Here is a 15,413-nt window from a genome sequence, read left to right on the forward strand (position 1 = left end):
AAGAGCCAAGGAGGTAGACGATATGCGGACTTCTTTCCTTTGAACGGCCTCGTAAGCTGTAATTTTCACTTTCAATCAAACTCTACAGATCTCGCCATTTTCTTTCTAGTTTCCTCTGTAAGAAAATAGAAATAAAAGAAGTGCTGTACAAAAAAGGCAGAAAATATGGCCGCCAAGCCTGGGGCAGATGTCCTGCCGGCACCCTCTTATAGCCTCTACCAGTTTCTCGGCACTCCGCCCCTCTTATAGACTCTGTGTGTAACCAAATAGACTTTCCTCCTAACTGGCTTAGCAAATCGAGATATGATATGAAAGGCGCACTGCTCCCTGTGATTGTATGGATAACGTTTAACAGATGTGATCGCCTTGATTGTTTTAGCCTTAGACAATGGCCAGGGGGGCATGCGGGTGCCAGTCAGCAGCACCTGTGTTGGCTTGTCATTGAAAGCCTGGGTAATAAGATCATGTCATGGTTTTTCTTGCATTAGACTCCTGATCTGTATAACCACAGAGTAGATGAGTATCCTCATTGTCTTGTTATGTCCCGAGATTATGAATCACTGTTAGAAGACATGACGGATACATGGATCCTTAGAGGGAGTGAATGATGTCTGCACACTGAACTCATTATCGTTTCGGGCAGTCATCGATGGGCGGGTCACTCCATCATCATCATCACATCTTGTAACCACCTGCTGCAGTACAGATGACCAGGGAGGGAAAATTAAAGGTTTTTTTTTTCTTCTGTAAATCCTCATCCATTATAGGATTCTGTTTTTTGTCAGTGGAAAGAAGCATTCCCTGCTTACACTTAGAGACTAGGTCCACACTATGTAAAAATGACGGCCGTCTTTCATAATAATCGATATTGCGCAAATCATGTCTGTTATTTTGATATAATGGCCATTATTTGCAGTGGCACCCGTTATTATGAAAGACGGACGTCACTTTTGCATAGTGTGAACCAAGCCAAAAGCTCAAAAACTAAAGGTTATCATGTCCAACCGGTGCACATTGTGTTACAGAGAGTCCAGGTCACTTTGTCACTTGCTAAAAAGCAGCAACATATCATATCATCCTATGGCGACTCAAGCAAGGTGGTGGTCCCAAAAATAGACACTAGGAATTACTATGTCCTATGAATATGTATATGAATATATATAGCATATGCCCTAATGTCACATTTTCAAAATTCTATTCCACTAAAGCTAAGGCTGCCCTCTTGTAGCACTGAAATATCTCTTCTCATTGAGAATAAATGGCTGCGCAAACACTTTTGGCCTATGTTCACACAATGAATTAAAGTCAATGCAAACAGCAGTGTATGGAACAACGGGCGTTGTACGGCTGCTGAAATAATTGAGATGTCAATTATTTCCGCCCATTGTGCATTGAAGTCAACGCGATTTTGTTTTGTTGTTTGACGCTTACAACTACGGCCGTTGTTTTTGAGTCATACATACATTGTGTGAACATAGCCCTGTTCATTCTGGGAGGGATTTTACTGGGGGGCCCCAGCACTCGCCCCACCATCAGCTAGTTACCCCCTATCCTATAGATGGCCAAAAGCTTTTGATTGTGAAATAATCTCTTTAGAATCAGCAGCACCACAAAATGATGCAGTGTAGCCGTAGCCTATTCCTCAGCTATATCTGTTTCTTCTCTGCATTTCAATAGAAAATGTCTGATGGACGATTAGCCCCAAGTTACACCAGCAGGTTCTGGTAGTAGAATAGAATTCTGATTTCCAGGAATTTAACTATAACCTATGGCAGGACCACAGTTGGAGCCGTAGATTATAATTACATGTTCACACAGCGTAACACTGCCTATTCTTCTATGGGATTCTTCTATCCCATGGGGCGCCGCAAAGAACTGACATGTCAGTTTTCTGCGGCCGCAATTCAGTGAATAATGGCCGCAGAAAGACCTGTCTGTTCATACAATGAAGCGAGTGGCTCCAGACACTTACTTCATTGTGTGCTATGAGAGTTCTGATGCGGGTGCGCACATCAGAACACTGTGGCCGGAGAGATCATCCGGCTGGTACTTAAGTACCGTCATGGAACGGCCGGTCTCTTACTCCGTGTGAACATAGCCTAAGGCCCTATTCACGGCCGGTCTTACTGAAAATCATCCCGGCCGATACTGCAGTGCACTGGAGTGTGCAGCCATTGCATTGTGTGAACTGACAGGTTCTCTCCGGCCGATATTCAATGAATAGTGGCCGCAGAAAACTGGCATGTCGGTTTTTTGCGTGGCCACTAGCGCTCCCGGACGGAATGTATACTATGGGTGATATTTATTAAGTCTGGCGTTTTTTGCGCCGGGTGTAAAAATGCCCCCGCAGCTCTGACAGTACGGAGATTTATCAAGAGGTGCATTGCCTCTACATAAATCCCGTGCGCACCAGTGTGTGCGCAAGGAAACCTTGCGAAAAATGATAAATGAAGCCAACCCAGAGTCCGCGCCCCCGGTGTCGCCCGCTCCACACCCCCTCCACGCCCCACTGGCGAAGGTGGTGTAAAATGGCCAGATGCAAATATTTTATTCACAAAACTACCATTTGCCAATAAATTAATTTGCATCTGGCCATTTTACGCCAAAAAATACAAGTTTTTACTTTGATAACTTCCCCCAATGTGTATACACTCCGCCGGTGATTCCATAGATGGCAGCTCAATGTAAGTTTCATATTAATAAAGGCTGTTGTTGCAAATCGGCAACAACGGCCGCGATTAATATTTAACTTATGTAGTGTGAACATAGCCGAAATCTGTTTCTGCAAATTCAGGAAAGATTATAGTTATCCCTAGTATTCTATTCCATCATGACACAGTGAAGCTGAGGTATGGGGGATTGTGCTGTTTTAGCTGTTCCTGTTATGTGAAATCTAGAATATTGTCACCTATAATAGTAAAATATTTTAGTTATAAGGAAGGAAAGAAGATACCTACAAACTTATAGCTTTTTGGAGCTTCATGATATGAAAAAGGTGTTTGGGGTTAACTGTTTATTAGTTGGTGTAGAAGAGATATTTTTGACTCTCTTCTAAGTTTTTTATGAATGGATTAGACCCCCACCAATCCTCCATTTCCCCGTCCACTTGTGATAACCAAAATACCCCTTAAGGGTGCGTTCACACCTACAGGATCTGCAGCAGATTTGATGCTGTGTTCAGTTATTTAAATGAAATCTGCTGCAGAAAATCAGCTGCAGATCCTGTAGGTGTGAACGCACCATTAAAGGGATTATCCAGAATTTAAAAAACACAGCTGCTTTCTTGCAAAAACAGCACCACCCCTGTCCCCAGGTTGTGTGAGGTATTGCAATTCAGCTCTATTTGCTTTAATGTAACTAAGCTGCAATTCACACCCAAACTAAGGCTAGGAGAGGTGCTGTTTCTGAAAGAAAGTGACCATTTTTTTCTACACCTGGATAACCTCTTTAAAGGGGTACTCTGAAGAAATAAAATTGTTTAAAAATCAACTGGTGCCACAAAGATATACAGTTTTGTAAATTGCTTCAATTTAGAAATCTCAAGTCTTCCAGTACTTATGAGCTGCTGTATGTTCTGCAGGAAGTGGTGTACTCTTTATAGTCTGAGGCTTTGTTCACATGTAGCAAGAGAACAGTCGGTCTCTCAAAAGATCATCCCAGGCGGTACTGCAGTACCGGCGGGATGATCTTTAGGGCCGCAGAGTTCTGATGCGGGCGCATTTGTACACTCCTGCATCACAACTCCTCACAGCACACTATGGAGTGTGCGGCCATAGTGTGCACTGACAGGGTTTTCTGTGGCCGCTATTCTTCCAGTTGTTTGCGGTGCCACCGGTGATCCCGGCCGGAGCGTATACTATGTGTATACGCTCCAGTTGGGATCCCATAGACCGCAAGGTAACGTATTTTTTCGCAATAATCACGGCCATTGTTGCAATGTGCAACAACGGCCGTAGTTTTATGAAAAATGCGTAGTGTGAACATAGCCTGACACAGTGATCTCCGCTGCCACCAACTGTTCACAGCAGTAACAAATCCCCTGCTCTGAACAGTTTCTAACTAGAGATGAGCGAACCTGGAGCATGCTCGAGTCCATCCGAACCCGAACTTTTGGCATTTGATTAGCGGTGGCTGCTGAAGTTGGATAAAGCCCTAAGGCTATGTGGAAATCATGGATATAGTCATTGGCTGTATCCATGTTTTCCAGACAACCTTAGAGCTTTATCCAAGTTCAGTAGCCCCAGCTAATCAAATATCGAACGTTCGGGTTCGGATGGACTCGAACCCGAACCCGGTTCGCTCATCTCTATCTCTAACATAAACAGAGGTGGCAGCAGTGAGCTCCGTGTCAGACTGGAAAGAATACACCACTTCCTGCAGGACATACAGCAGCTCATACGTACTAGAAGACTTGAGATTTTTAAATAGAAGTCAATTACAACTCTATATAACTTTCTGACACCAGACAACAAATTATTTAATTATTTAAGCATTGTGCTCCCTAATGTTTGTCCAGATGTAGCAGCTTATCCATATCTATGTCTATCTTCTCCGGTCAAATTATTAAGGTTCATTGGTGGTTCCAGGGAGATGGATTTCCAGTAATTGATCAATATCAATAATCATTAACACAATTCTTCTACAAAATCTCTCCAAGGTAACATACACCTTCTCTGCGCTCCCTCCTGACCTCACCACTGTTTATGAAGCGCTCTAATACCATCCCTTATCCAGGCAGTATCTGTCTATCCGAATGACCCATTTCCTGCTCCCAATTATTACATAGAGATAACCTACATAGCTCATGTATCGACCTGTTCATTGGGACGTCTATTGTCTTCTCATACAATAGGGCGTAGTTATCTGGGGAGATTATTAGTGATTGAGGAACAGAGGGACATTATGTGGGTTTTTCATGTAAAAATCACTTTAACGTAGTTTAGATAGGATGACAATGCCAGAGATGAAGCTTTTAAAAGCCCCTCCACAGGCCAGAAGGGGGCAGATGGGATTTCCAGTAAATAATAATGACAGGGTTCTTTAATTCCAGCAGGAAAATCAAATTCCTGAGATCTGATTCGGAAGTCTTGGAGGATTTTACCTGCTGGTCGTCTTCCCACATTGTAATTACCAGGAGCCTCTGCCCAGTTGTTTCAGGACAGAGCCCATAGATAAGTGGCTGCCTCCACATCCCTGCTGACACTCTCTGCCTGCTGCCTGCTTAGTAAGTACATCAGCCGCCTTCCTCTATATATATATAGGAGCCTTCCTCTCTTTTATGGCCGCACTGTAACTTTCCCATCAGGGGAGGATTGTTACATAGACCTTTTATCACCCCCTTGTGATCATTGCTTTCTTTTGTTACATCTTGTCTTTTGTTAGGGCTGGAAGAAGAGCAGATTGTGGTAGTAGTCCAGTGGGTGTGAAGAACTTAACAGGATATCCAGGAAGGACATGCTGGGACTTGTAGTTCTACAACCACTGGACAGTACTATGTTATAGCTTTGCAAAGATGAAGGGTAGTTCAGCTGAATTTTTTTATATTCTATTCCCATTCACAAGTCCCTTAGTACATTATACAGATGTTTAGGGTTATAATAAGTATAATTTGTTGTCTAGTCTTATTTTTGATGCTGTATAAAGTGTTAGATACAATAGATAGATATAACAACTTCAGTCGCCTATCCACAGCTACAACTATTATAACTTACAGGGAGACCTAGATCAGATTTTCCAATGATTCGTAATGACAGCCAGGACTTGTAGTCCTACAGACTATTGTAACATGGTGTCCATCATCTAGCTGCAAGATCTCTTGTAGTTTGCAGCAGTGGCATGCTAGTACTTATAGTTCCTCCGTTATATTTCCGTAGCTCTGTGCCTCCTGTGGAACTACAAATCTAATTATTTGTGCTTTTACAATGGGATTCTAGTAAGAGAATAGAGGGATTTGCATATAAACCACATATGATTGAATTTGGAAGTTGGGCTTGCAGGGATTTGTGGTTCCTCAATTCTCCTAGCTTTCTGTTTCTTCCTAGCAGCTTTGTATCTGTATTCTGTATATTGTCTGTCTCTGCGTTGGACTGAAGTTTCTCAGTGACACATTTGAGGACATTATACGACATTATGGCTTTAAGCAGCTGTGCCCCTGGCCCCTGGTATTGCACACTAGAGAGGCAATAGAAGCCTTTATTTCAGGTGATTGGAGCTGTAGTTCACTCATTGACAGATCCGTGCTATTTTCTGCTAATTCTAGTGATTTCAGCAATGACCCTTAACACCTAACAGCAAGTAGCTTCCTACAGGGGCCAATTCAGGTATCTAGGCCATAAAAACCTGTGCTGGGCTACTAATGGCGGCTTTATATCTGCCATTCAGTGACACACCTGCAGGCTAGCCATGACAGCAATAAATAGTTCCTCCAAGTAGACGTCAATGGGAAAAGTGTTAAGAAACCAAGGAGGAGTGTGTGTGTGTGTGTGTGTATGGAGGGGGGGGGGGGGGTTGACGTCAGATTTAGAAGAGGGGACATGGCTAAAGTTTCTCATGAAATGTAAAGGAAATCTGCCATGGAGGGGGGGGGGGGGGTCACCCTTTGATTTAGGGTGAGCGGCAATACCAGACAGGGGGAAAAACTGGTGCTGTATTTGAGAAATTAAGAAGATCATACTTTCATACCTTTTCTTCACATGGGAGCCTCCCGAGACTTTTAAATTTTTGAGCCAAAGCCAGAAGTGGATCTAAAAAGAGGGAAATGTATGAAGAAAACATTAGGGCTATGTTCATACACAGTAAAATAAACATGAAATATAACCGTAATTGTGATCGACAACAAAACAGTGAGTGAGGAGATAAAAAAATAGAGTTTTTTTTTTTTTTTTTACAAGAGCAGGTCATAAATAATGCGCATGTTCATTATTTGGACGGTCATAATCAATTCCGGCTGGTATTCTATATGGTGTGTGCGCTGCTGGCCCATTTCCCATTGACTCTGTAAGAGTGCATTATTATATTGGAAATACAGCTGTATTTTGACCTCAAAATTATGGCCGTATTTTTCTCTTATTTTATGGTGTGTGAATATAGCCTATTACTTAGCTTTTAGTATTTACTGTGTTTGATGTAAAAAGAAAAACATTTTAAAGAAACTGCCCAAAAATCTACATACTGTATGTGATTGCAGCCTTAGGCCTTTTTTTTTTTTTTTAGCTCCGTAAATTCCTAATGCTGTTCACCGCTGTTTTTTTAAGCTTTTTGGTGGCATTTTCAATTTTACTACATTCTATACAGACCACTATGGGAAAATAAACAAGGGAAAAACTCATTCCCACAGCATGCTGCATTAATTTTTTTAATTTGACCACTAAGTAAAAACAACCAAAATAAATAAATAAACACAAAACATAAACATGAATAAAGGAGCCCAATGAAAAGAAGTTTATATTTCACTACAGACTTGAATGTAATCAGGCTGTACAAATGAGATGAAAAACTGGCGTAAAAAAATTAACAACAAAATTTACAAATGTTGGGTGTGTAAAAAACAGGTTGTACGCTGTGTGCACTATATTTAACATACATGGCAGAAAGGAAAACTCCAGGTTTATACACTAATCCTATCAATAGTTCCCAATTCATCTGACAAAATGACAGGGGTCAAAGACTTCCTTTGCGGCCTCCGCTATGTGTCGGCATACTGTTTTTCAACTGAATACAAAAGTGTTATCCAATTTTTTTTTTTTCTTTGCAATGGCTATGGCTGATGGATGGCACTATATAGTATCAGTCATAGGCATTTATTAAGTGTATGAATGCGAGACTATGGGGGAGATTTATCAAACATGGTGTAAAGTGAGACTGGCTCAGTTGCCCCTAGCAACCAATCAGATTCCAACTTTCATTCCTCATAGGCTCTTTGGAAAATGAAAGGTGGAATCTAATTGGTTGCTAGGGGCAACTGAGACACTTTACACCAGTTTGATAAATGTTCCCCACTATCTCCAAAATTAGTGAATACAGTATATTTGGATAATTTGGATTTCTTCTCTCACTATACATTCAGAATTTTAGAAGGATAGAAATCAAATTATACCGGGGAAACATCATCCCTTCTAATCTATGGTTTTGCCAATGGTCGGTTCTCCCCGTCATGGTTCTGGACCCTTTACCATCCTCTTTAGTCATGATTCTCTTGCTGAGTTACAGTAACACATCCAGTGTGTGCAGTCTCTATCCCCCGCATGTTCTTATATTTTCACTTCATCTTACTATGGACACCCTATGCAGCATTACCTATAGGGAAGACTTTGCAGGCCTATTATCATAGCGAATACATGATGATACAATTATAATAACTCCCAATCCCTTGTAATGTAATGGAACACTATACAAGACTTGTACTGCTGTACCCAGTGCGGGGACCTGATAGTTAATAAGGTTTATGTACAAAAAGAGGCTGTGTCATGTGCAAACACTCTATGCTATCAGTGCCCTTGCTGGCTGCAGATCCTATGAGGCCTCCAGCACTGCAGGGCTCGGGTTGGTGGAAGGCGCTTTGTTTGCACTGGGAGACGGCGTGCCACATATTGATAGGGGAAAAGATTTCCTTTACACTGTTTGACTTTCTCACTGTGCTTTGATAATGCCACTTTCAAAGAAAAGAAGGTGTAGTGCATGGGACATGATATGAGGGATTGATGCCGCTTCCTGTTGCTTGTCCGCAAGGCTTCAGTGCCAGGACACTTGGCATCAGAACTTGGCCTCGCTTGTCTGTGGGTAGAATTAGGGGAATGGCAAGGAGTGTACTACTCCAGTCTTACTTCTATTGTAAGGCTGGTGAATTAGTCGAGTATGTGTGTCTTTACAGAGGAGCTTGTCATTTGACGCCATAATGGTGGTGGTGGTGGTATAATTTGCACCTTTTCACTCCTCTTTTCAAGCTAGCACTTCTTACCTTGTGCCACTATATAAAATACACCAGATTTTTCCACACCATGTTTGGATTTCTACGCCGAGAGATTACTTAAAAGTGTTGAAATAATAATAATAATAATAATAATAATAATAATAATAATAATAATAAATGCTTTTAAAAGCTCATGACACTTAAACCTTGCCAACATTTACTGAAGCCACTTCTACTTTTACCAAAGACACGCCCCTTTGTCAAGGCGTAAAAATGTCTAAAACACATAATAAATGTGGGACAAGTCATGTAAGCAAGATTTTTTTTTTACATTAGCAATTGTAAATCTGGCCCATTATGTGTATGGCTGAGAGTCCTGAGAACTGCGATCACACGTGCGTCAGATTTCTGAGCCAAACGCAGGCGTGGATGGAAAAGGCTGGAGAAGTATTAGTTCCTTTATACTTTTCCTTCTTCTTCTTCTTTTTTTTTTTTTTTTGAAGATCTACTTCTGGCTTGGGTTCAAAAAACAGCAACAAAAACTGCAGGTGTGATTACAGCCTTACTCTGGGGGTTGTCCAAGAAGATAGCTAAATGGCAAGTCCAGCTGTCCTACATCTGCATACACTTAGAGATAGAGTATGCGGCTTAGCGTCACAATACTGTATATTACCAGTAGTAGGCAGCTCTGCTACATTGCTTTATAACAGCACGCTTCAACTTGTGACTGTCCAGCTGTTGCAAGACTACAACTCCCATCATACCCGGACACTATTTTCAGATTTCATTTTGTAGATGTGAACTGTGGCTTTCCAGCTGTGGCCAAACTCCCCGCATGACATGAGGAGGAGCACTACTCTAAGGGTCTAAGGGTACTCTGTGGGTCCATTTACACAGAAAGATTATCTGACAGATTATCTGCCAAAGATTTGAAGCCAAAGCCAGGAATGGATGTGAAAAGAGGAGAAATCTCAGGCTTTCCTTTATGACCTTATCTCTGTTTATAGTCTGTTTCTGGCTTTGGCTTCAAATCTTTGGCAGATAATCTTTCTGTGTAAATGGACCCTAAATTGTAGTTAGTGCATGATAGGAGTTGTAGTATTACAACAGCTGGAGTATCAGAGGCTGGGGAGCATTACTCTATGCTGTAGTCAGTGCATGATAGGAGTTGTAGTATTACAACAGCTGGAATATCAGAGGCTGGGGAGCACTACTCTATGTTGTAGTTAGTAAGTGATAGGAGTTGTAGTATTACAACAGCTGGAATATCAGAGGCTGGGGAGCACTACTCTATGCTGTAGTCAGTGCATGATAGGAGTTGTAGTATTACAACAGCTGGAGTATCAGAGGCTGGGGAGCATTACTCTATGCTGTAGTCAGTACATGATAGGAGTTGTAGTATTACAACAGCTGGAGTATCAGAGGCTGGGGAGCATTACTCTATGCTGTAGTCAGTACATGATAGGAGTTGTAGTATTACAACAGTTGGAATATCAGAGGCTGGGGAGCACTACTCTTTGCTGTAGTTAGTACATGATAGGAGTTGTAGTATTACAACAGCTGGAATATCAGAGGCTGGGGAGCACTACTCTATGCTGTAGTCAGTACATGATAGGAGTTGTAGTATTACAACAGCTGGAATATCAGAGGCTGGGGAGCAGTACTCTATGCTGTAGTTAGTACATGATAGGAGTTGTAGTATTACAACAGCTGCAGTATCAGAGGCTGGGGAGCATTACTCTATGCTGTAGTCAGTACATGATAGGAGTTGTAGTATTACAACAGCTGGAATATCAGAGGCTGGGGAGCATTACTCTATGCTGTAGTCAGTACATGATAGGAGTTGTAGTATTACAACAGCTGGAATATCGGAGGCTGGGGAGCACTACTCTATGTTGTAGTCAGTACATGATAGGAGTTGTAGTATTACAACAGCTGCAGTATCAGAGGCTGGGGAGCATTACTTTATGCTGTAGTCAGTACATGATAGGAGTTGTAGTATTACAACAGCTGCAGTATCAGAGGCTGGGGAGCACTACTCTATGTTGTAGTTAGTACATGATAGGAGTTGTAGTATTACAACAGCTGGAATATCAGAGGCTGGGGAGCACTACTCTATGTTGTAGTCAGTACATGATAGGAGTTGTAGTATTACAACAGCTGGAGTATCGGAGGCTGGGGAGCACTATTCTATGTTGTAGTTAGTACATGATAGGAGTTGTAGTATTACAACAGCTGCAGTATCAGAGGCTGGGGAGCATTACTCTATGCTGTAGTCAGTACATGATAGGAGTTGTAGTATTACAACAGCTGCAGTATCAGAGGCTGGGGAGCACTACTCTATGTTGTAGTTAGTACATGATAGGAGTTGTAGTATTACAACAGCTGGAATATCAGAGGCTGGGGAGCACTACTCTATGCTGTAGTCAGTACATGATAGGAGTTGTAGTATTACAACAGCTGAAAAGCTAAAGGTTGAAGTAACTTACTTTAGATGTTGCATTTGTAGCTAAAAGCTGTGAGGTCGTGATGGGAGTTGTAGTTCAGCAACATCTGGAGAGTTACAGAAAGGTGTATGTGATGTCTGCTCTGGCACATGCCCCCCAGTGGCTGCAGACCCCTCACTCCTGCTGCCTGATAGATCCTTCCTTACCAGTACAATGTACATCCAGTTTGAAGGCTTTCAGCCCCGTCCAGCCTGCAATAGGTCGGCGCACGGCGCATGCGCGGCCTTGAAGTTTTCCCAGCTCTGGCTGCTGAACTTTCCCCAGTCCGAGCTGCAGACAGGAGAGAGCCGGGCGCACACTGGGCTGCTGGGAGCTGTACACACGGAGAGTCCGGGCTCATCTACCACAGCACTGCACTGCAAGCCCCAGCTGCTCAGGACAAATCCTTAAAGGGGAGATCCAGGCGGCTGATGAGGAGCCCGAGCTGTGTGCAGTAACTCTGGAGCGGATTGTGCACCCCGGTGATCCGGATCCTGCCCCCCCCTCACTGCAATGACACAGGGTCTGCCCCATCTGCTGAGATTAGGGGGTGCACCCAGCCATGTGTCCCATCTGATCTAAGGAGGAGGATGATGATGGACTGTGCTTCAGAATAAGCAGCAGTGTGGGGGCCACGAGCTGCATAGGTGGGCTTCATCCTACTCATCTGCTGGGGGATTTACTGCAAGCCCTTAGTTCACATTTGGGACTAACAGTGCGGAATACTTCATCCACCTGGCTGGGGATCTCCAGGAGAGTGGTCACCCTATAACAAAGAGGATCTACTATTGGGGGGCTACAGCTCACAGGGGGCTTCTATAACTGGAGGAAGCTGAAGGAAGGCTAAGGAGCTTCACTCATCGGGGATTACACACAAATCCTCTCCCCTCTGCTGTACAGGGGGCTTTTATTACCAGGGGCTCACATTTTGGATTTAATCTTCTTTGGATTATAACCTTGTCCTGCTAGTGTGACCCACGATGAAGGTGAGTGAGCAGACCACCAGAGACCACCTTACTCTATGATCAATGCAATTCTCCCACTTCACAGCACAGACATCTTACCAGACCTTATCAGTTCTCTTCTTATCTTTATCTCTTCTTGTCTATGAGACAGCGTGTACAGATAGAAGGCAGGGTTCACATGCTGCGGTTTGGAGCAGTTTTGTTGCGTTTATGTTTTTGTAGCCAGATGCTGCCTATAAAGTCTGTAGGGAAGTGAAATACTTATTACATACAAAGGACTATTGTTAATAACAAATATATAATTTATTTTAATTTTATTTTGGGGGCGGGGGGGGGGATTGCTGTTGCTAGAGGCGTTCTCTAGATGTTGCCAAACTACAACTCCCAGCATGCCCATTTGTACTTTTGCAACAGCTGGAGAGAGACAGCTTGCAGAACACTTAAGACAATACCACCAACACAAATAGTAAAAATAAATAATCAAATCATCAAAATCCAAAGGAAGAATCAGGAGTCTCAAGACTTCTCACACCTAGTCTTGACTTGTATCAGTCACATAGGTCCTGTGCAAGGTTCTTCACTATTTTCACATACAATGAAACAAGAGCAGTGAGGGAGTTAAGGTGTTGCCAGCTATATATATATATATATATATATATATATATATATATATATATATATATATATATATTTGTACTGTACTCTCAGCCTGCATGTAAAGCAGTGCCCCTTATCTGTGGTCAGCAGCAGCAGGGAGCACAGACATTACTCCAATTTGTCCCTACAAGTTCAAGCAGAGTCCCTGAGAAAGTTTATTTTGGAGTCCCCTGTGCAAATGTTCCTCCAGAACACATGGAAGTTTGGAGACAAGATGGTCCCACTTTACACCTAGCCTCTAAGCCAGGATCTCCTCCCTCCCAGACAGGCTACATGGAGCAGACAATAGCACCAGGGCTGCTTTATTGCACGTGTTCCTAAAACTCACAACATGGCTCAATATGTTTGAATGGGGGGGTTGCACATTTGTGTCTCCATGTAGAACATTTGTGCCCTGGAATTCCAGCTAGTCCCTTGTTGTTACTGTGAAGTCCTCCTAACACCTCACTAGGGGACAAAGCAGACCCTGTGAACTTGAAGGCTTTTTACCCAGTGCAGGTGGTCAGGACTCCAGCATTATTAATGGATAACTTCAATCAGCCATCCTCTATGGAAAAGTAGTGAGATAGTAAGAGAGAAACGCTCAGCAACTTGTAACCTCTGCTGCTCCCTATTGGCCTTAAGCTGGAACTGCAGCCATTGTGTAGAAATTGGGAACCGACAATTGGATTCATTTCTGATCTGTATAAGTAGAATATGAGTTTATCCCAGTGGATATTAGGAAACTCCTTTGTCTATTGTTCCCTAACCTGTTCTATTAGGACAATTCCCATCAAGCCCCCAAACCCAGGTTGCAAAACTACAATTCCCATCATCCCTCTCCTGCTGGGAGTTGTAGTTTTCCACCAGCTGGGAGGACACTGGTCACTTAAGCCTTCAAGGTCTTGGTGGGATGTGTCCATAGCTTGTCCATGGCCTGAGGTCTAGTTGAACTTGTTAATGATTTTCAATTGATACCTAATCTGCTCTTTGTACAAACAATTAGGAGATTTGTCACTTAGAATGAGATTATTCCTCGGACATGTATGGCCCTGGTCAACATCTCTCTTATCTCACTGAGTGGACAGGGGACACAAGCCAGTCATGCTTTCAATAGGGCACTTTACATAGCTAAATACTGGGAATTCCCCAACTCTTAAAGGGAAGCAACATAAATAGTTATGCAGTAGGTTTTATTAACAAAGTTGTAGCTAATAGACCCCAATCTGTATGCTACGCACTGCCATAAGCTTGGCTGGTTACCAGGGTGTTATACATAAGCAGTAGATGCCTTCTACCTTTAATCCCAATTTGCTCGGCCACCTGAAGTCGCCCTATGTCCAGACCAGTTTCTTGTAATCATAAATTTCCTGTATGCTACTTTGACAAGTGCCCCAACCCCCTTCTTTCCTCTCCCATCCCCCCACAACAAGCAGAAATTAATTGCACCTTTCTCCTCTGTGAAGCTTGGACAGCGCAGGGAGAGCGCCCCCTTGTGGCAGACAGTATATAGACTTCCTACAGCGAGCTCTAGCTAGTAAGTGGCCGCTCTAGAGGTTAAAAAATAAACGAATTCTAATAGGATCTAGACAATAAATCTGTAAAACCTTTTTCTTTATTCATAAACTGATACTGTTACCATTGTCGGCATCAGAATACTTTCTTTTTAGCTTAGAGAGGAAAGTCCCAGTATATTCCATGTAATGCAATTTCTAAGATGCCAAATAAATCTGATCGAAACGATTTATATCGATTTGTACATCCATTTCACAATTTGTAATTATAAACAAGGAAAACAAGACATGACAGATCGAAGTCCACGTAAAAATCTGCAGGAACTTCTGTAGAGTAGATAGAACCTCTGGTCTGATTGGTGACTGCAGGGGAATGGAAGTATATTGCAACATTGTAACTAATAATCATAATATTTACCTTTCACTCAATGTGTCACGTGATGTTCAAAGTAAACGTTCTCTAGCTAAATATTTATTGCTTTTATTTCATTATTCTCTAGAGCTCTGCTGTATATTATATTCTATAGCTCTGCTGTATATTATATTATATTATATAGCTCTGCTGTATATTATTTTCTATAGCTCTGCTGTATATTATATTATATTCTATAGCTCTGCTGTATATTATATTCTATAGCTCTGCTGTATATTATATTATATTCTATAGCTCTGCTGTATATTATATTATATAGCTCTGCTGTATGTTATGTTATATTATATTCTATAGCTCTGCTGTATATATTATATTCTATAACTGCTGTATATTCTATATCTCTGCTGTATATTAGATTCTATAGCTCTGTTGTATATTATATTCTATAGCTCTGTTGTATATTATATTCTATAGCTCTGCTGTATATTATGTTATATTCTATAGCTCTGCTGTATATTATATTATATTCTA

At 42.0% G+C, this 15,413-nt stretch overlaps 1 protein-coding gene and 1 long non-coding RNA gene across 4 annotated transcripts in view; one reads left to right on the top strand and one right to left on the bottom strand.

Annotated features, from left to right (window-relative positions):
• LOC138788770 (uncharacterized) lies at positions 1-11,677 on the bottom strand. 3 transcript variants are annotated; one of them, XR_011362649.1, is made up of 3 exons: positions 11,562-11,677; positions 6,682-6,743; positions 1-115 (listed from the first exon to the last, which is right to left on the bottom strand). It is a non-coding gene; the product is annotated as an uncharacterized lncRNA (long non-coding RNA). The 3 variants fall into 3 exon arrangements; XR_011362650.1 differs by lacking the exon at positions 11,562-11,677 and adding an exon at positions 11,398-11,490; XR_011362648.1 differs by lacking the exon at positions 11,562-11,677 and adding an exon at positions 7,583-7,789.
• WNT5A (Wnt family member 5A) overlaps positions 11,676-15,413 on the top strand; it is a 22,419-nt gene continuing 18,681 nt past the window's right edge. The window contains exon 1 of the mRNA XM_069967013.1: positions 11,676-12,380. Within this exon, the coding sequence (XP_069823114.1) occupies positions 12,375-12,380 (6 nt within the window). The 5' untranslated portion in view covers positions 11,676-12,374. The remainder of the gene's footprint in view (positions 12,381-15,413) is intronic.

The sequence above is a fragment of the Dendropsophus ebraccatus genome, chromosome 4, assembly GCF_027789765.1.
Source record: "Dendropsophus ebraccatus isolate aDenEbr1 chromosome 4, aDenEbr1.pat, whole genome shotgun sequence".
Taxonomy (NCBI): domain Eukaryota; kingdom Metazoa; phylum Chordata; class Amphibia; order Anura; family Hylidae; genus Dendropsophus; species Dendropsophus ebraccatus.